The 20922-nt window shown below is 49.5% G+C and overlaps 1 protein-coding gene across 5 annotated transcripts; it reads right to left on the bottom strand.

Annotated features, from left to right (window-relative positions):
* Positions 1 to 6162: 6162 nt before the first annotated feature.
* On the bottom strand, positions 6163 to 20537 carry FEZF1 (FEZ family zinc finger 1). Of its 5 annotated transcripts, none has more exons than XM_045031381.1 (6): positions 20436 to 20537; positions 11891 to 12000; positions 8305 to 9345; positions 8042 to 8176; positions 7673 to 7805; positions 6163 to 7059 (listed from the first exon to the last, which is right to left on the bottom strand). In XM_045031381.1, the coding sequence occupies exons 3-6, from the start codon at positions 9097 to 9099 to the stop codon at positions 6761 to 6763; spliced, it is 1362 nt and encodes a 453-aa protein (XP_044887316.1). In that variant the 5' UTR covers positions 9100 to 9345; positions 11891 to 12000; positions 20436 to 20537; the 3' UTR covers positions 6163 to 6760. The 5 variants fall into 5 exon arrangements, with proteins under 5 accessions (XP_044887316.1, XP_044887307.1, XP_044887324.1 ...); XM_045031372.1 differs by lacking the exon at positions 20436 to 20537 and adding an exon at positions 13867 to 14112; XM_045031389.1 differs by lacking the exon at positions 20436 to 20537 and adding an exon at positions 12478 to 12588.
* Between the last annotated feature and the right edge of the window lie 385 nt (positions 20538 to 20922).

Here is a 20922-nt window from a genome sequence, read left to right as displayed (position 1 = left end):
ATGTGATTTGGGACACATTAAGGCCAAAAACTAGAAAAAGGTTTCTAACCATCAGAGTGAAGGTCTAGAGAAGGTTTCCAATAGTTGCAAAGAGTTACAACACTAACTAGTTGTAAGATGGAGTTTGATACATTTATTGATAGGATTATACAATAAGGTTGCCTGCCTTAGCATGGCACTGGATGTGATGACCCAGGAGGTCCTTTTCAGTATCATGTTCCTAAATCATTTAGTATCTCTGAGCTGCAGTTCCCCATCTGCAAAATAGGGATAATAGCACTTCCCTACCTCACAAAAGTGTTATAGAAATACATTACAGATGTGCAGCACTGGGATACTACAATAACAGAGGGAATATGTGTACCATAGCTTGACAAAAAACTGGATAGATAGAGGTATGGATCAGCTCTTCTATAGTTTGGGCTTTGGCTGCCTTAAAGCTTCTGGGCAATATGTGGTCTCCCTTGTTCACGCAGATGACTCACTTACTTCCGCACCATAAAGTTTGCATTTTCACACAGGCATCAGGGAGGAATGGTAAGAGATTAGGAATTAGTGGAGGAATTGGAGGAAAACTTCAGATTCTGAGTTGCTTGCTTTGCTGCAAGTGAATTTTAGTGAATTAAACTACTTAATTTTAATTCCTGGACATTAATTTGGTTGTGCTTTTCAGTGATGTTAAGGGTGCCTAGGCATATGGATGAAATCCTGGCCCTATTGAAGTCACAGGGCCGGGATTTCACCACATAACAACACAAGTGGAGTTATACAAATACAACTCTGATAGCAAACCAAAGGGACTATCTGAAAGGACTTTGCTCCTCCAGAAACTGTATCAGCACTGATAACTTTTCAGCTCCTTCTGCAGAAAGCCTCGTTCTGAGGCTCTGGTCCGGTGTGTTGATATCTTTCACAGTGATCAATTTTTGGTACAACTTTGAATATCCAATAGATAAAGCCTGCCTGAGAGCCAGATAGGTGAAAGGGAGCTGGACACTTCTCTTGGCAGAGCATTAGCAGAGGTGCAATAGCCCCATAAGTGCAAGGTGGCCTTTGGGGAGGGAGGAGAGCAATTTCCTTTTCAGTAGTGTTATCCCAGTAACTATATGATATATTGGAATTGGAAAAGGTTCAGAAAAGGGCAACAAAAATGATGAGGGGTATGGAACGGCTTCCGTACGAGACAAGATTAATAAGACTGGGACTTTTCAGCTTGGAAAAGAGACGGCTAAGGGGAGATATGATTGAGGTCTATAAAATCATGACTGGTGTAGAGAAAGTAGATAAGAAAGTGTTGTTTACTACTTCTCATAACACAAGAACTAGGGGTCACCAAATGAAATTATTAGGCACCAGGTTTAAAACAAATAAAATGAAGTATTTCTTCACACAGCACACAGTCAACCTGTGAAACTCCTTCCCAGAGGAAGTTGTGAAGGCCAAAACCATAACAGGGTTCAAAGAAGAACTAGATAAATTCATGGAGGATAGGTCCATCAATGGCTATTAGCCAGGATAGGCAGGAATGGTGTCCCTAGCCTCTGTTTGCCAGAAGCTGGGAGTGAGTGACGGGATGGATCACTTGATGATTATCTGTTCTATTCATTCCATCTGGGGCACTTGGCATTGGCCGCTGTCAGAAGGACACTGGGCTAGATGGATCTTTGGTCTGACCCAGTAAGGCCATTCTTATGTTCTTACTGGCTTCCCTTCTCCCCTTTCCCCACATCACAGAGTGGTGAGAACAGATTTACAATGCAGGCATCATTTAAATTCATCCTCAGGTGGTAACAGATTCTCTACAGAGTTGCATTTGCATCACATCATTGTGATACTGTTCTGTCACCACAGTGTGCCAGTGATAGGGAAAGGAAACAGTACTGGTGACTTTGGTGGATGCAGTGTTGTTGTAGACGTGTTGGTCCCAGGATATTAGAGAGACAGGGTGGGTGAGGTAATATCTCGTATTGGACCAACTTCTGTTGGGGAGAGAGACAAGCTTGGGAACTCTTCTGCAGGAAATCTTTCCCAGACCTGAAGAAGAACTCTGTTGAAACTCCAAAGTTCATCTCTCTCTCCCCAACAGAAGTTGGTACAATAAAACATGTTACCTCATCCACCTGGACTCTCTAATGGCTGGTGCAGTCAAGTCAATGGACATTTTAAAAGTTTACTACCAAGATCATTGGTATCATGTGCTAATATAGGCTGGGGAAATAAACATGCTAAATCCTAGTTTGCTGGACTGCCTAGGCCTAGGTAACCATGATGTGCACAGGGGCTAAGAACATGAACGATGGGTGTCCCCACCCTCACACATCTCAACTGCAGTTTGTCCCTGCTAAACTCTAAATGATTCACAGGAGGAACCTGATGAATCCTGGAAATGTCCTGAGAGGTGATTACTGCACATGCACCTGGGCTGTCAGGCGCTTGGCTACTTCCAAACAGCTTGTTGAGGCTCAACTCCTCCATAGTTTCATTTTGAACAAAGAGGGGGTGGGTTCTGGTTGTTTGGCCTTTGCTTGTTCTGCTTTGGACCGTTGTATTTAACTACCCTTTGGTAACACAGAGGCCAAGTCTACACTAAAAAGTTAGCACCACCCAGGCATATTGCTCAGGGGTGTGTAGACAGTGCTAGGTCCAGGGAAGAATTCTTGTGGACCTAGATACCTTCTCTGGGGAGCTGGATTTACTACAGGGATGGGAGAACCTCACCCAGAGTGTCCACGCTGAAACGCCATTGTAGTGCAGCTGAAATTGGGGGAGGGGGCTCCCCATTTTGCCACTCTGGTCATTTACAGCACACACAAAACTTACAACAGGTCAGATTCAAGTCGGATAGGACTAGAAATGCCTCGGAGATGAATCCATCCCCACCCTCACACCAAAAGTCACTTGGAAGGGCACCCTGTTTTTTGCCCCTCTTCCTGGTCCTTAGTCCTGAGTGTTTAGGGGCCGGTTTGGAAATCTAGGTGAAAAGTGGACAACAGCCAGTGCTCCTGTGGGTGAAACCCAGCCACACTAGTAGGTGTTTAACATCGGCCTTTGCTCTGATTTCCCCAGCCAGCTCTGCTCCATCAGTTCAGTCCTGCTGCTGATTGAAACACTCCTTTCTCCAAGCTCCTACACAGACGAAGAACTGTGCCCGACTGATCGTGTACTAGACAAGAGGGTCTATGACCTTGGCAGACTCCCTGCGCCTCGGTTGTATTTTTTTTTTGTATTGAGGTCTCCAGAGGAGAAGACTTTCTAAGAAGGGCACCAGGCGCGCCTCACACGGACGATGAAGAACAAGAGGCGTGAAAGCAGAATGTTGCTACTCGCTGATGACATCTGATCTCTCTCCCTTCACTCCACGCACGCAGCGGAGCCGGCTCGGATCCGGCTCTTCTTGGCGCCACACTTCCTTTGGTTTCCATGGCAGAAGCATTGGGCGTTCTCCCTAAAACTGCCTTGATGTACAAGAGAGGAGCGTTGCATGGGGTCAAGGAGGAGACCGTACGGTGACCCTCCAGGAGAGGCGGCGAGCGAGGGAGCAACCCCGCTCTTTAGCGACAGAAGGAAGCCAGCCTGCACAGTGCAGCCCCAGAGCCAACAGCTGAGAACTCCGGAGCTGGCTCCCACTTTGCCCCTCAGCCACTCGTGCCCGAGTGGGTCCATCGCAGTGGAGACATTTGTCAAAGGAAGAATGTGTGGCCAGCGAAGCGCCCCTGCAAAGACGGGGAATCCCGACAGAGGGAGCTGAACCCAAACCCTCCCCGCCCGACAGACTACAGCCCTGGCTCTTTCCCATTTCTCTCCTGGGCAGTAGGCGGCTCTTGGTTAGAAGGGGAATTGGGATAAGCCCAAAATATTCTCCCTGCCCGCCCCCAATAGCCTCAAAATTCTTGGGTCAGACATTCTAATCCAGTTCCTACAGAGCCCCGGGCAAACGTGTCTTCGATACAAATTGCACACAGGGGAAATACACTGGTGTCTGCCTCTTTCCCGGTTACCTTTGCTATCATTTAACACATGTTCGGGCAAACTAAATCTTCCTGTAGTTTTTATTTCAGTCTCTCTTTTTGGTCTGACCTGCAAAACTACCGCCACTTGACCCGATTCAACAGTCTCCTTTCTCTCCGTTTCCGCCAGCCCACCATACCATTGGGTAAAAACAAAACACTCCATCGCCAGTGTATTAGTTAGTGTTCTCATACCCATTCCATTCAGGGCGTCACCCAGCGTTCAGGCATCTCATGGTATCCGAGTCTGGGGAGAAAATGGAAAGCGATGCTGCAAGCAACCTTAGCTGCCCTTGCAGATGCGTTGTTTGTTTATTTTACAAATAAAATCTTCTCTTAAGGCCCCAATCGCTAATCTCATGTATGGGGAAGGGAGAGTACTTCCGCTTTTACAGCACTTTCCAACACATATTTAGACAAACGAAGTCTGTTTAAAGTTTATGCCCATTCTACAGATTCATATCAAACAGCCATTCCCCAGCGCACCACGACAAAGGGACCACTCATTTTTACAACATGGCAAACTGATATTTACCCTGACATGACCTCCTAGGCCTGTCCCTACAACCGGCTTGACTCGCTTCCCCTGCGCAGCCCCTTTCTACTGAGCCGGAATCCGGGTGCCAGTCCAGATCCTGGAAACACGGCAAGAGCGGGGCGCCCGGTGTGATCATGGGATCCGTTTGAGAACTTCGCGGCCAGGACCTGGAGGTCTGTGTTCATGGGCAACACACCGCACGGAAACATTGTATCCTCTAAGCTCGGGAAAGAAACCTGAATTGTCCAGATACTGGCTCACAACGTACCACGCAGGTGGGAGACACGTACAAACTCCAAGGGTCTGCCGGGACTGAGCAGCTGTAGCTTCCCAAGAGCTGGTCATCTGTCAGGGATCTGTTTATTTCGCACGCTCCCTGACATTCCTCCCCTGGTGTCTGCAGCCACACAGGGGTAGCGCTTGCGCCCAGGCAATGCTCTCTAGTCTCCCACCTTCTCTCCCGGAGAGCAGCGGAACGCGTTGTGCTCTGCTCCTCTCTAGTGACTTTCCGCCCGGTCGATACATTGTCTTCCCACGCGCGGCCGTGGGTGGCAGCCACTGTCCTGCCCAGGTGCAGTGAGCAGCGGACAGGCTTGAAATCCAGTCGGTGTAACCTTAGCTCGGCCCCCTTCGTGTGTGTGTGGGGGGGGGAGATGGGGACAGTTCCAAGCCTTTCCTTTCTGAACAACAACACGACCCGGAATTCACATGCGGACAACGGTTCTTAACACGTCAAACTGGAGCGCGAAGAAGCGGCTAAGGGCATGTGGGGCTGCTTCGCAGCTGGCGCCTCTCCTCGGATTCGCCCGCATCCATTTTGCTGCCCTCGCCCCCTGGAAAAGATGTTCCCGGCGAGTTAGTCTATTTTATGCCAAACAAGGCGATCCCGAGGAGAGCCCCGAACCCCACCCCCTCTGGGAGCGGGTTACCTGGGGCAGCCGGTCAGCTGCTGGCGGGCTCGGAGCACCGCGGGCGGCTCCCACAAGGCTCATGGCTCTTTTCGGGAGGAGGCGAATAAATAATAGTAGCAAAAGCAGCCCCTTAAAGATGCTGCTTGTACTAACGGCTGGGGACAGCACCCGATTGGGGAGAGGTTAATTTTGTTTTGCGACAGGAGAGATTCAAAATAAAGACATAAAATAAGCTCTCCTTCCCGTGCTCATCCATTCTCCCTCCCCGCTTTCTTTCTAGGCAACGGGCCGGTGGCAGCGTGCTTAGTTTTTAAGGCTGGATTGGCAGCTTCTACTGAGCAGCTAATAGTATAACAACCCGGCTTTGATAAATCCGAGCTAATTACCCCCTCTTAATTAAAGTCTTTAGCAGTTGTTTCAGTGTTTTGGCAAGAAAACAGGAGAGGTTTGCAGTTAGAAAACACAAGAGCCTAAGCTCACAGCAGAGCTGCTGATTAACACTTGGAGCATTTCAAGGACCTGGCATCAGCCACAGTTTTGATTTCCCTCCATCTTCCCTTCTTGATTAAACATAAATAAATACACACACATACACACACACTATGTTGGTATTATCTGTCATCCGCCCCCAGCCTTTCGTTATCAATACATTAGGAATCGGTATGGTGGGATCACAGCTCTTTAATAGGATCATTGGTCTTGTAGCTGAATAATTTAAATAGCTAATGCGCCCTTGATGATTCAATCATCATGCTCCAAGTATTTATTTCCACCAGGTCAACGAATTCATTTTCCACGTGCAAGAATCAAACTGAAATTAAAATCCGTACATAGTGAACCAGCTCTGGCCATAGAGATACGATATTCAGGGATGGGGTGAGGGAGGGGAAGCTATCAAGAAGGGACAACCAGCAGGCATTGGAGACAGGGCAGAACCAACACATATATATACACACATCGAAATAATTAAGTGGTGCAGCATTCCCGGCTCGGATAATACAGATCCCAATAAATACAGTAGAAATTGGCTTGGCTTTTTTTTTTAACCATCTCTAACCCTGAGATGCTAAAAAATCGAGTCAAGAAAGAAAGAAAGAAAGAAAGAAAGAAAGAAAGAAAACAACCCAACAACAACAAAAAGAAGGAAACGACCAGCCCATCAATGTTAGTGGCCAAATAGAGCGTAATACACAAAACCGCTTAACAGGTGCATGCAAAGAAGCAGGAGGGTGGTTGCAACGGCGGGGCTCCGGGTTGCTTTCCCCGCTGATAGGACCGGCGGAGCTCCGGGCTTGCAGTCCCGCTCACTGATGGTGCGGCTGTTGCAGCAGCGGGCCCGGCGGCTGCAGCGTCTGGTCTGGCCCCGGCTCGGCAGGGGCTCGCGGCAGTCCCAGGGCGCTGTCGTGCAGCTTGCGGACGTGCTTCTTGAGATCAAAGTTCCTGCAGAAGCCCTTGCCGCAGGTGGGGCAGGTGAAGGGCTTCTTGTCGTTGTGGGTGTGCATGTGGAAGGTCAGGTTGTACACCTGATGGAAAGCCTTGTTGCAGATATTGCACTTGAACTGCTTCTCGCCGCTGTGGGTCAGTTTGTGGTTTTTGTAATTACCTGGGAACAGACAAGTCAAGGGTCACAGACGCTATACTGGGGTGAGAGCTTTGCCCCCTCCCCAAACCCCGGCTCCAGACGAAAATGGCAATTGACCGTTTTTAACTAAAACAGAACACAAACCACCCACCCACAATATTCCGGTTAGGAAATGTATTGTTAGAACCAAACGGTAAAGCGCTGAATCAAACCCGATTTATAAACCCCACAAGATATGTATTTTTAAAAATTCTACGCGATACTATGATGATTACTAGAATCCAAGATTCATATTAAACAAAGGTTCTTACACCTGAGCAAAAAGATGAGCAGTAAAAAATTGCATTTGAGGCGGGGGAATTCAAGTAGGTTGAAAATTGCATCTTGCAGTGCGAAATAAAAACCAGATTTCTCCTTTTTCATTCCTCTACAAGCTCAAATCGGACACTCCAGATACCGAGTATTCAATATAAAAAAATGATCTCCAGGTTAAAACTGAGCCACGGGTTTAAAATAAATCAAATAAAACAATTAATAAATAATAAAGCAAGGCCTCCTGCAAATTGTTTTGATTGTTTACCTGCTAGGGGTGGGATTCTGAGGAGAATAACAAGAAGCGGTTTGAGACTTGTACCTTTTTGATGAAATCCTTTGCCACAAAATTCACAGACAAAAGGTTTGTAGCCGGCATGGATTCGTGTGTGTGTGTTTAAAGTGGAACTTCGGTTAAACGCTTTGCCGCACTGGTTACACTTGTGAGGCTTTTCCTATAAGGAAACAAAAGCAAATATTGAATTAAGTGCATGGCAAAGCGCTTTCCAGTGCTTGGAAATTTGTGGCTTTATCGAGACGTGAGAGCGACGCAAAGTCTGTTTAAAAAACTAATGAAAACAAAAACCAGCGCCTCCCGACCAAATGACCCCGGTTTTAACAGTGTTCTGTCGGATCGGATCAGCGAAAGCAGGTGGAAATACGCAGTGCAATAGGCGTGAGAGATATTCACCTGGGTGTGTATGATCTTGTGCCGGCAGAGAGTGCTTGCTTGTCTGAAGCCCTTGCCACAAACTTTGCAAACAAAGGGTCTGGCTCCTGTGTGGACTGGCATGTGGCGAGTTAAATTATAATGTGCATTAAATACCTTGAAAGTTAAATCAGAAAAAAAAACCAATTAGAATCATAAAGCAACAGGGGGAAGGGGATAGTTCTATAACGAGAGCAGACAAATGGCTAGAAACTTTATGCAAGTAAAGGAAGTTAGTTACTTGCCTTTCCACAAACTTCACATGTGAAAACTTTGGGCTTGCTGCTGGGAGAGCTCCGGCTGAACTCCGAGCTCTTGAACGCGATTTTTTCCGATAGGATCTGGGCACTTTCTTTCATGTAGTGCTGGAGCTGAGCCTGCGATAAGTCTTTAAAGGCCACTCCGGAAGGGTACTTTTCCACGGGCGGCAGCACCAGTTTGTTTCTCTCCGCCAGGTACGCCTTGGGCTGCGGGTGCAGAGGCGAGCTGAGGAAATAAGAAGCCACCGGGTGGATGTTGAGGCTGGACGACGGGTGACAAGGGCCGTCGCCGCGGTTGAAGTAGCACAGCGCTCCCATGGCGTGGAAAGAGGAGTGATTGACCACTCGCGGCCTCACCAGTTTGTACTGCTGCAGGGGCAGGGCGTCGCGGGGGAAATCGCCTTTTAGGCTCAGGGCACAGTTCAATAGATCGCCGCAGCTGAAGGGGGAGGCAGAGGAGTCCAAGTGAGCCTTCCTGGCCTCTGATCCGGCCACCGCCGCTTTGGGGAGGGGGTCGTACGCCACCGGGACAAAGGGGATCATGCAGGGGATGGAGGAGTTGAGGTGCAGAGAGTGTTTGGGGTCTCCTTTGGGCACGGATCCTTGGAGGAAGGGCGGCACCGGAATGGACTTGGGCTCTGGAGTCCTGGCCATGATTCGCTCAATGGAGAACGCCAGGGGTTTGGAGCTGCTGATCATGTTGCTTCGAGCGGACAGGCTCTCTCTGGCTGGAGAAGTTGCTAAGATTTTGGTCGCCGTGTGGTGGCTACTATTGTCCATGGCTGGCTTGCATTTGTTCGCCGGTCTGAGCCGCTTTGGTAGACGCCTCTTTTTTGTCCCCTCTCTCTCTCTCTCCCCCTTTTTCTGGTCACTGATCTGCAAGGAGGGAGACCAGCACCGTCGCCGCCACCACCATCATCAGAGCCTCCGCCGGCGGAACCAGCCTTCCCGGTCCAGTGGACTCATGCCAGCCCATCACAGTTTACTTTGGCGCGCCAGTGACTTAAGGACAATCGCTGCTTATTTCTATCAATAGAAAGTGTTGTGTCAATAACGCAGCCAAGATCTCGCCAATCGTTAACTTCCAAGAGGAGAAGGTAAACTAGATAATTGCTCAATTCGCTTCCAACAGTCAACAGGAAAAGTTCTCTCCCCCCCCATACCCCCCCCCCACTCCCCTAGTAAGCGACTACTTTTCATTGGAGCCGCAGGCTCCCCCTCCCAGAGAAGGAGGCGTCTCTCCCCCCCCCCCTTCCCCCTCGCACGCCCCCTCACTCTCTTTTTATTATTATTCTCAATCTGTTTCGCCAGGCTTCAGAGGCCAAGCCGAACCGACATCAATGTTCTTGTTTGGCTCGAAGTGACAGCATCTAAAATCAGTGTCCACGTGCTAAATGAGGAAACGGAGCCCAATTTGGGGGCGACCGGGGAGCTGCAGGAGAAGCGGCTCTGGGGAAGCTGGTCGTTTCCCTGCCACTTTCCAGCCTAGGCTCCGGCTTGAGGAAGGGGGGGGGCTGCTGGCGGCTCTGAGACTGCTGCCCGTCTCGCAGGCGCTGGTCGGGGGCTTACACCGGGGCTTGGAGGTCTCGTGGAAAAGACAGCCAACAAACGGGCTAACCCTTGCCCCAGATCAGATCGCCCCCGAATCCAAACGCAAACGGCTAGACAGAAACCACCGGGGTCAAGCCGAGTTGAGACCGAATAACCAAAAGTTGAATCACGATTTGGAGGGAGGAGGAAGTGCTGGCCCAAACCGACACCTTATATATGCACTCCCTGGGTGTTTCAGCAGTGCCTAGAGGCCTTAATCCTGACGGGGAACCCTGTCTACATAGAGAGAGCCAGGCTCCTTGCTCCTCTTGTTTACAATCAAAGCACAGGAGTAAGACAGCGTGGCTGGAAGAGAAGGTTACCATCGATTTTTTGCCGATCTATTCATTTTGTAGACACGATAATCTACGGCTAAAGCAGGTGTCAGTTATTCCCGCCTGCCCTGAACATTGGCTGGTATTATATAAAGAGAGAGGCCTGCAATTCCCGACAAATCTGTGTACAGTCCGTCTCTGCTAGAGGCAGCAAAGCAACAGGCTGCACGTGCGCCGGGCCAGGGGCATTGCCCTGGGTGCATGGGGTCCCCGCTGGATTGGGCAGGTCCCCTCCCCAGTGTCCTGGGCTGCTGACGCTTTCGGGGGCCCTCGGACGGGCCTGGATGTGGCCGAGCAGCCGCCCCTTTCGCACCGCCGGGAGGTGCCTGTTGCATGCGCCCCCCGAGCGACTTCGTGCCCGGCTGCTCACAAGGGCCACGTGGGAGGCGAGGAACAGCCCAGCCCGGGCACAGCCTGGGGGTGTCTCCGGGACTGGCTCCCTCTAGTCTCCGATTTCAGGCTGGCGAAAGGGGGTAGCTGGGGGGCAGCAATAGCCCGCTCCCCAACCACCCCAAGCCCTTCTCTGGGCCCGCGGAAGCAGGGAGGCTGGCGCAGAGGGATGGACCAAGGCCCCTGGACCTTTCTAAGGGGGGACGGCTCCACCGGGCTCCAATGGGGGCGCCCGAAATGGGGACGGGATAGCAGGGAAAGGTCGCCCCACACCTACCTGGGAATCCGGGCCGGGGTAACGCCCTGCTAGAAACTCTGCAATAGCCCGTCCGGACCCAGCCCCGAGGACCTCCCCTGCCCTCTGCCGGGGCCCGGGCGGCCGGGCACGGAGAAGAAGCTGGACAAGGGGCTGATTCGCCGCCTCCTCCGGGGCAGAGAAGGGTGGATCCGCCTCTCCCAGTGGAGCAGACATCTGGAGAGCCAGGTACCCAGGGCTCCTCTCCCCTGGCAGCCCGCGGTCGGTGGGTCAAGTGGGCGGCGATTTCTGCAGGCCTCCTGGGAGCGTGGGCCCCTGTAGGGATGCTGGCACTGGGAGGTCTCCCTGGCCCGGACGCACTGGTGGCTGTGGGCCGAGATCTTTCACGTGGGGAGGACCATGGGACGGGCAGCGACAGACTGATCCAGGGCTCATAGCTCGGCTTTGCTTCACGCTGGCGAGGCAACATGGGCCCAGTGTGCTGGGGGCTGTTCCTGGGGTGCGGGATCCCATCCCTTCCCACGGCACCAGCCTGTGACCCCTGCCCTGGGCGTGCGACACCCGCATGCAAAACTCCCCTCACGGCGCAGGATCAGAGCCCCTCTGACGGGGACAAAAGCCCCAAGGCCTCGGAGTCCTGGGGGAGGAGGGGTGGTTAGCAGTGTGGGGAGATGCCCGGGGCCGCTGAGTAGTGGGAAGTGGGGCGCGGAGCGCGGGATGGAGAGCAAGCGCTGCCCCAATAGAAGGGAAGAGCGGGGGGCTCGGCGAGCCGGGGCTTGGGCCACACAGACTTGGGGGTTCCCGGCAGAGCTCCACGTTTCTCCTCTTTCCCTGCTGGGCGCTGCTCCCTCCTGTGCGCAGACAAAGGGCGAGCGGTGGGGGTTACCCGGGTGGGGGGGGGCGCAGGAGAGGGTCCCGCGGCAGATGGGTCGCGGTTAAGACTTTAATTGCTGCCTTTTAAGCGCTGATCAGGTTCCCATAGGCGGGGTCCTCTTCTTACCTGCTGCTTCCTGCCTCGGAGTCGGCACCGAAAGCCCGGGGACTCCTCCAGCGGCGGGGCACCGATTTAAAGGCGCACCAGAGACACTGCAAACACTGCGTCTGAATGAGCTTGACAGAGACACAAATAAAATCAGATTAGCGGATCCCGGACCTGTGCGGGGCTCACTTCGTCCAACTTGAGAGATCTTCGTTTTCTAGCGTGTAAACCTCCCGGGTCTATTTTGTGCCTATTCTAGCAGAGTTTCCTGCTTCCGAACAATGTACATTAAATTTGATCTAGACAAATTTCCGTTTAACTGATAGGAAAGAAAGGAATTATTATGGGTGGGGTTAGAGGCTTCAAATCCCACATACTTGATAGGTTAACAGGTTGCTTTTAAGTGGTCTTTTTGGGATTGACTTTTTGACTTGCGTTGGAAAGTAACATACATGTAGTGGCATTTGAGCAGTGTAAATATCCCAAAGCAGCAATTACAGCCCGTCCATTAGGATAACACCGGCCTTCTTAATGCTGAAGTGGTAAAGAGGGCGCTTTGGAAATCTTGATTATTCATTATTTGTTAATGGATATTTTCCCCTCTGTACCTAGTATAGATGAAAACTTGTGCGCAAGCCACATTAATAAGCAGAGGCACGGATCTCTTGTCAGGCTCAGCTTCTGTTTGAGAGAAGGGAGTTTTGCGAATGCAAAAATTGCTGAAAATCTAGTTACGCTCTTAAAGCAGCATAACGACTTTGTCTGCTCCTTTCCCGGACCTTACATTTCACTCAGGATCACGCTTTTCTAACGTATTAGACTGGCGGGTCTGCTAAGCTACCAGCTCCCAACAGAACTGCTGGTGCTGAAGACAGGTATTCCTGAAACGCTGAGATGTATATGATTCGCGGTGGTAAGAGTGACAGCTTGTCTGCTTCTATGTTCAGAGCGCATTTCGGCTGTCTTCGAACGGGTGTTTCACCATTTGTTTGCCTTTCTTTTTCCAGTCTCTGGCCCTTCTCTCGAGACAGGTTCAGGGGGTGAGTGGGTTGTCCTGGAGGGGGAAGTCTGGTCTGTTCTGCCTGGGGAAGTAACAAACCCCCAGGTGACCTCCCCAGAGTTAAAAACCTTCTGAGGAATTAAGGGCAAAAGTTTGAGGGCAGAACAGTAATTTCGTATCCTCTCTGGGAAAGCTGCTGTTCTCTTTTTTCCCGTAATCGGTTTTGCATTTCATTCGCTCCTAAACTATGTTCTTGATATTGCTCACTTGCATTATTCTCATGACATATCTCTCCGTGCGTTTAAATCCGAGCCACAGGCGAATTCATCTCGTGGTCAAGATTACTCCAATCTGAACCCAAAGGCGATTACACGCGATGTAAAATACCGCCTAAACCTTAATCTTTCATTTCTTCCTTCGTAATAAAAGACACAAATTCCATTGCGTTTTTAAGTAAAAAATGAATTGAAAAGCATAATTTTCCCAACCTTCTGCTGCGTGTATTAATCTTCTCCTGGACGTGTTTTACAGTCCCACTAGGAACAGGCTGCATTTCACCCTCAGATCTGGATAAAGACAACAAGCTTCTTTCACTTGCTGCAGATTAGCTACAGGAGGAGAAGGCGACGGGAATCTAGCGTGTTTTATTTGGGATTATGTTTGTAGGCGATCTAGGAAAGAAGCACGGAGGTTACAGACAATACTCCTGCCTGCTTCATTGAAGGACTCTGGCGGCTTCCTCTGTGTCCGATTATTATTTTTAGTCACTTTGATTCGTTTACAGCCACTGCTTTGTTCATATTAGCTAATCAATCGGTCAATCAATCACCAGGATCACATCTTTACAATCCAGCATTGTTAAAGGGGTGATTTGCCCTCAAACAAAAGCCAGGAAATCCAGAGCTAAAACTGCCACTCCATCCCCTACACGCCTCTGTTGTACTGCCAGACGGCTCAGAATAGCGCCTTATATTCTACACCGTGCAATTTGACATACCTGGCCACAATGGAGTAAATTAACCCGGCATTGCCATGGCTTTTTCAGTAGGGAAATTAGCCCCTGGTTGTTGTTACTGTTGTGATGATTAGAATTATTTTTTTAAATGAACGTGTCTCTAAAATATAAACGAGAAATGGTTTATATAAAAGATTTACAAAAGAAAAAACGCGGGAAACATAGACCTCTGGCTTAGTATCAGAGCCACCGGCCCCAATGTAATTTTATTGGAACAGGTTCCGTTGTAACGGCTCCTGGCAGGACTCTAAGGTGCATTCCTATTCCGTGGTGAATTGTTGTTCCCCACTGCCCTGATCTCGCGGAGTGAGAATGCGAAGGCATTGACATACTTCATGAGCCAATCTAATAATGAATGGAGCTGTTATGATATGATGTTAGCAGCGAAGTCCTTTGGAAATCAGCAGGTTCATTTCTGAAGTATCCGCGCTATGTGCAGGAGGAATACTGGTGTAGGATTTTTTTGTTGCGTAGGACATTTAGGCATCCTTATCTACTTAACTCGGTCGTTTATTTTTTCTCCCCGGCAATATATATTAGTCCATGGCAAGGTTGATGACATTGTTTTAAACCATATTTTTAGTGAATCCGCCAGCAAAAAAAGTTGTCTGAACAAAACCAAACAAACGTGTTTGCTGCTCTATTTTACACCCGTGCAAACTCCACGCAGGGCTCTGACCCTCCAGGACAACCAGCCAGCCTGGTGCAAATTAAAACTTTTCAGGTATAAATCCTTTAATCGCATATAATTATAATTACAAGTGACACTGGAGCAGCGCTCCCAGCTCGCACCCGATCTGTTTAAGCATACCAGCGACGAGCAGCATAAACTCCAAGCAATCACATCTAATCTAATCAGTCTGCCTATGAGGGGGCCCAGCGGTGTCATCAACTCCAAAGGGCCCTTGGTAAAAGTGGCTGGGAGGGGCCAACAGCAGCTGGGGCTATGAATGACACTTTCCCACTTGTTCCTTTCCAGTTCAACAAATGCTGAGCCAAATTCCCGGGACAGGAACGTGTTACGCTTGCTGGATCAGGCAATCCATGTATTTTATATGCGCTGAGTAGGGTCGGGAATAATTATCTTCGCTTCTGTTTTCTCTGAGTGTATTTGGAGGTGGGACTGGGAGAAGGTTTGACTAAACGGTTAACTGCGAGAGTTCTAGTTCCCAAGCTGTCCTCTGGTCAGGTACAGCATTCCCGTTACTAGAAAGTGCGTGCCTTCCTGTTACTCCGCTTCACTGGGTGAAATATAAACGGTGCTACAAGACCTGTCCCGGCCTGAATCCAATCCCGCAGCATAATCCTGCTCTTTTACAAGTCCCATTGACTTCTCCATGTTGCTTCTCAGCACTAGTACATCTCAACGGCACCAGTGCTGCAAAAGGGAGGAGATTCTGTGCCTTGGCCATAGCCGGCGGCTGACCCATTTAGGCAGGGAAAAGTTTCTTGTCTGTCAGTTTGCTGCCCGTTCAGGCTGAATTACAAAACTGGTGGTGGAATAAAGTTGAAAGGTCAAAAGCGGGTTTATTTGGGGAGAAATTAAGCCAGAAGCCCCAAATCATATTAAAAAAATCCTGTCCTTGTAAATTAGAGTGAAATTGTTAGCCGCAATCTACAATACTGGACATGTGAAATAGTCTTTGGTGAGTACAATTCTCTGGATACCAAGGAACCGTAAGGGAATTTCCATCAATGTACAGAAAAGAGTCTCAACTTTCTGTCTTTGGGAAATAATTCGCTGTTGTTTTCCCCCCATCTGTTTGAGGTGCAAATTTTTATTTGCTTGTTAAACTTTCGATTAAACAAATTTATTATAGGCTCGTTTTGGGGGGAAAAAAAAGCTCATTGTTCACACGCCCGTAGAATCGTGTTTGTTATTGCATTGCTATGCTTGCGCTGGCTTTTTGGGCAGATTGTTATAGATGCGGCCTGGACTGTCATTGCAGAATTTGATTTGATGGTGTGGGATCAAATCCTACCTAGGGCTCTTAGAATGGAAACGTTTAAGGATCCTATTCGATGGGCCTGATTCAAAGCCTAAAAGACTCCTGCATAGCCCCACGTCACCAACGCCCCAGAGAGAGTCTCTTCTTTGCAGGTCTTTTCGCAGGACGCTTCTAAAAGATCTGGTGCTAGCTGGTTATGTAACCCGGTGACAGGCCTTTTCAAAAGGCTCTCATGCCTGCTTCCTTTCCCATCGACAAACTCATGGCCGAGCGGTTTCAACTATTGCAATAGAAGCCCCCAGGTTTATATCCGGTTTCAATGAGGATTTGATTTCTGGATTCAAGTGGTTTAGTTTTTAAGCGTCTCGGCAAATACATTAATAAACCACCCGGGAACAGTCTGTCTTGTACTGAAATAAACGGAGAAGGCGCCACTGGGTCGAGTGTATTAACTGGGAAAATCTAATGATCGAATCTTGGGTCATTATGAAGTCCGGTTTCCAAAGAAGTCACGATTTTCGTGTAAATGAGCGAGGAAACATCACCAATGTCAGGGCAAGAGGAAGGCCAGCTGGCAAAGGGGAATCTATTCCCTTCCGGGTGTATTATCTGTACAAGGAGTAATGCACACATACGGGGCTCTCTCTAATAAGGTTTATAAACACAGGGAGTGGGCTTTTCAGGTCAACCGTCATGAGAGGTGAAACAATCAACACTATGGGGTTCTAGCCGTTTCAGACGCTGTCCGCTCATCATCCAAACCAACGAACTAAGCCCGTCAGTCCAGTGAGTCCCATTTACAGGTGGGGGAAACTGCGGCGGCATGCCCCAGGCCACAAAAGGAGTCGGTGGCAGAGTGAGAGATCAGTAGCTTCTAACTTGCCCTCAGAACGCTTCTCTCTCTCTCTGGGACTGATTAAAAGGACACCCATTCCCTTCGGATCGGGCCCTGCGTGAAGTGTAGTCTCTGTGTGCGCAAGGCTGCTGTGCACAGGTTGTTCTGGTAACCATCTCACCACAGAGCACTGACGGCTGAGCCGCGTGTCACGCCAGAGCAGCCCTCCCGGCTATTTCCAGCCTGGCCATTTCCAGTCCCTCTAGAATTTACATAATAGAGACACAGCGGCCCAGAGTGACTCCGAATCCCCGCTCTCTCTGCGCGGCTCCTTGCCCACCTTCCTCCCTGGAGTGGTGCCCTGCGTTGGCACGGCTGGCTGCACCTTCCCTTCTTGTTTGAGTTGGCTTTAGCGCCCCAGCTTTAGCTGTGAAAGAGATGAGCAGCTTAGGCTGCTAACAAGCTCGTTCCTTCCCTGCCTTTACCCCCCTGGCTCCTGGCACATGTGAATGGGGGAGGGGAGGAATTGAAAGCGTCGCAGGGGAGCCAGTGAAAGAGAACAGCCGCTCAGGGCAGGATCACACCGCTTTGATTTGCAAGCAGCTTCTTCCCTGCCTAGGACACGGGCTGGGGAGGAGGGGCGGCGCCCCACCCCCGGGTTACACCTTCATAGGCTTAGCCCTGAACTTGCCCATCTGGCTTCCGTTCTATTGTTCCCCCTCCACCTGTCGCACTGGCTGCGCGGGTCAGGCGGCAGAGACAAATGATACCTGACAAAGAAAAGTCTCTTGGGCCCAGGAGCGGAGGCATCCCACGTGCTCTCCCGTTTCCCCCGATGCTTACAGTGCGTGGACTGTAAAAACGGTGATTTGGGCCACCGCGTGCGCTGGGCTCCTTGGGACTAGACCCAGGTAAGCCGGTGAAGAAACCCCTTGTAGTCAACGAATCACGGAATGCGGGAACCTCCGCAGGATCTCAGACGCGGTTATTGTGTCTTTTCTAACTGCTACATGTTCCGGAAAGCTGCTGCGGTGCCACCGGAGCGGGGGGGGGGGGGGGGGGTTAAAACCAGTGATATGGTCACCACACGTTGTTAAGGTCATTCCTTTCTCCCACTGCATTTGAGTTACTTTCCTAACAAGTCTTACGGTGGCGCAGCCCCGATGCACGGGGGATGGGCCCATGATTCTAGCTGGGGGGACAGCATCAGTTCGGTGTGGGATCAATGGGCCCGGGCCTTTCTAAGAAGAGCTCTGAAGGCCTGGGAAGACTGAAGCGTTAGTCTGTGTTGTACGCTCAGGCCCCAGTTCAGCGCGGTACTTTAGCACCCCAACTTTGGCGGCCCTGGGACTCGTTAAAATCAGGCACCTGCTTGAGTCTCCTTGCTGAATTGAGGCCTCGGACCGGATCTTCTCTGTTACACTTCAAAACACAGCACCTGGCTTCTCTGAGGCTGTTAGAGTCGGAGGCTAAATTTTAGGAGCCCTCAGTAATCTGAGCTAACTAGTCACTTGCTGTGGTGCAATTTCAGCATTTCCCTGCATCAATAGAAAGGTTCTGCGGAATTCACTGGTGAGAAAGACTCCGGATATGAAAAGAATTCTGCTCAGTCTCAAGAATGGCCCAGGAAACCCTTACGTTTCCTCTGCACTGAGTTCATAACACATTTCTGCGTGTCTGTAATGAACATTTTAAAATGCAGACTGAAATACAGGGCCCGACGCAGTTCCCCTTGAGCTCAACAGAATTTCATGGAAGCAGTAGCTGACATCTCTGAATCTCTGAATACAAATCCAATATTTTGCTTAACTCGAGGATAATCCATATCAGTGTTCAGCTACTAGCAAAATATCCGGATGACTAAAAAATGAAAACACCCTCTCCAAAGTGCTATTATTGTAGCCCGTGCTAAATAAACAGCTCCTGTGACCTTCGGAGGATGTGGTGCTTTGGTTCCGATAACAACTTTCTTATCGTGCAGTTGCCTTTTGCAATCTAACTTTAGTTAATGGTTTTATAACCTTTCCACAGATACAAGCCCAATTTGGTTGTCTCTGTTAAAAGCACCGTTCAGTAGCATTGTTACAGGTTCTCTCTGATATAAAAGTGAGCCCGATTTTGCCATTAATAAGGAGTTTGGGCTTAAAACTGAAGGAGGGCAGTGTTGGGGGCCAAGCAGAACATGTGAGGCGATCTCTTTAGTTTGGTGTTATTTAAGAAACTCAGACTGTCTTCAACACACGAGGGTTCATCGATTTTAAGGCCAGACTATAGATGATCATCTAGTCTGACCTTCTGCATAAAACAGCCATAACATTTCACCTAGTGATTCCTCCAGGGGAGAGAATTATTAACCCGTCCTGCATAAAGTGAGCACCAGTGAGTTCAGCAGGAACTTGTGATTGAACTAGAGCATCTGATGTAAAGCCTCCAAATGATGGAGAAGTTACCCCATGCCTCGATAAGCTGTTCCAAAGGGCCCCTTCCCTTTCACTTAAAAAACTTTCCAGTTTCAATATTTCTAACTTCAGCTCCCAGCGGTTGGATCTCGTTATGATTTTGTCAGCTAAACAAAAGGGATGCTTTTAACTTTACTTTCTACCCTCTCTCCTTCTCTGCAAAACGCTTCTCACATCCACGGTGAAGAAAGCCACTGTGCCCAAAACAATAAAACAGAGGGGCAGGAGGACATCAACTTCCCCTGAGCACGCAGACAGATATACCGGAACGCTCAGCACTGGAAGGGTGCTACACGGCTTCATCTAGATCATTGGACCCAGGCTACCTTCTTGACTTCTACACTTGAGAGACTTGTGCTCTGAAGCACGATTAGATATACCGCTGAATATCTCACTCTTCAGCAGCTTAGGGTCAGTTCCATCCCTCTCACACAGGAGCCTGCTGGAGGAGAAATACTTGGCAACTTCACGGAGTTTGTCAGATCATTTCACAGGGGGAATAAAGGTTAGCTTGCCCTCTCCTCCTCCCCGCTCCAACGACACACATACATCGGGGCCCATTCAGCCCCAAACCCTACAGGGCTGGTGCGGCACAGCAAATATCTGAGGCTCTCTCCAGTCGTCCCTCCCAGCTGTGTCACCTACAGCAGGGCCTCAGCGAGATGTGGGAGGAGAGGCCTGGCGAAGAAAGGAACGAACGTGCATGGATCTGCGCCTGATCCAATAGAAAGCCTCCCCTTCGCCTCAACCAGCTATGGCTCGGGGTCTCCTGAAGGTTTCTATCAGGAGTTTGGCCTTCTGTCTACACTACTTACGCCTGATTAGCCTCACTGCTTCCTCGGGCGTTCCATCAGGACGTAGCACGCCATGGATGAACCTTCGTCTCTTTTGTATATCTTGCCTTCCCCTTTCCTAGCGGAAGGCTCTCATTTTAGGCTGTTAAGTTGATCTGGTTAGTATCCCCTCCCGCCTCATCCCCTCGGATGCAGCAGGTTTCCATGCACCAGGGAAGCATGTTGAGGGGTAAGGACCATAGGCGGGGTCACATCTCTACAACTCCCTATCCAGGCTTTTTCAGTTAATTATTTAAAACAAAAATAAGTTCAACCATAACAGTGAAATGGTGAGCTGCCGACTCAACAAGAGAGGGATTCCTATGCAGGTGGGTTGGGTACATTGTGCCAGTACAATACAGTATGTCACAATTATTAACCCGAGTCCAACAAACACCCAAGGAATTAAAAATGACTGAATGCAGACGTATTACCAGCTAGGAGAAACAACCCTATTATTTTCCACTTCATTTACCTTCTTGTGCTGCTTTGCTTTTGAAACTGTGCTTTCCCCGCTTCCAGCAGTATTCATGTGCCCATTGCGTCCCTTAATAAGATCCACACAGTTAATCAAGTGCAGTCCTACATTCAGGAAGCAAACAGAGCAGGAGTCCTTCTGGAAAACACGTGGGCTCATACGTCTTTTGTTTATCAGGGTTTGTTAGCAGCATATTAACAACTGGAACTATTTTAATGGGCTCTGCTCTCTCGGCAACATCACGACTCGCCGGGTAGGAATAGCGCGTCATTTGAACCCAGCCATCTACTTACATTGAAAAACGAATCTATGGGAAATGATTGTTGCATTAATTACCGGTAACGTTATTTTTCTTTTCTTTTCTTTTTTTACACGCTCTTCAAGGGAAGCTAAGCGGCTTTAACTCCAAACCCCGGGAGAAGAGACAAAACACAAATCGTGCCTTTACTCGGATACTATCACTAAAGGAGTCAGCGTTGGTTTC

The sequence above is a fragment of the Mauremys mutica genome, chromosome 1 (assembly GCF_020497125.1).
Source record: "Mauremys mutica isolate MM-2020 ecotype Southern chromosome 1, ASM2049712v1, whole genome shotgun sequence".
Lineage (NCBI taxonomy): Eukaryota > Metazoa > Chordata > Testudines > Geoemydidae > Mauremys > Mauremys mutica.
The sequence above is the reverse complement of the archived record's forward strand: the minus strand, read 5'-3'. Positions and strand labels throughout refer to the sequence as shown.

What these genes read in the sequence shown, in the direction of transcription:
- FEZF1 (XM_045031381.1), bottom strand. Translation starts at nt 9,099, where the DNA reads ATGGACAATAGTAGCCACCACACGGCGACCAAAATCTTAGCAACTTCT. An exon ending in CATGTGAAGTTTGTGGAAAG is followed by an intron (nt 8,177 to 8,304) that starts GCAAGTAACTAA and finishes TTAACTTTCAAG; the next exon opens with GTATTTAATGCACATTATAA. An exon ending in CAAAGGATTTCATCAAAAAG is followed by an intron (nt 7,060 to 7,672) that starts GTACAAGTCTCA and finishes GTCTGTTCCCAG; the next exon opens with GTAATTACAAAAACCACAAA.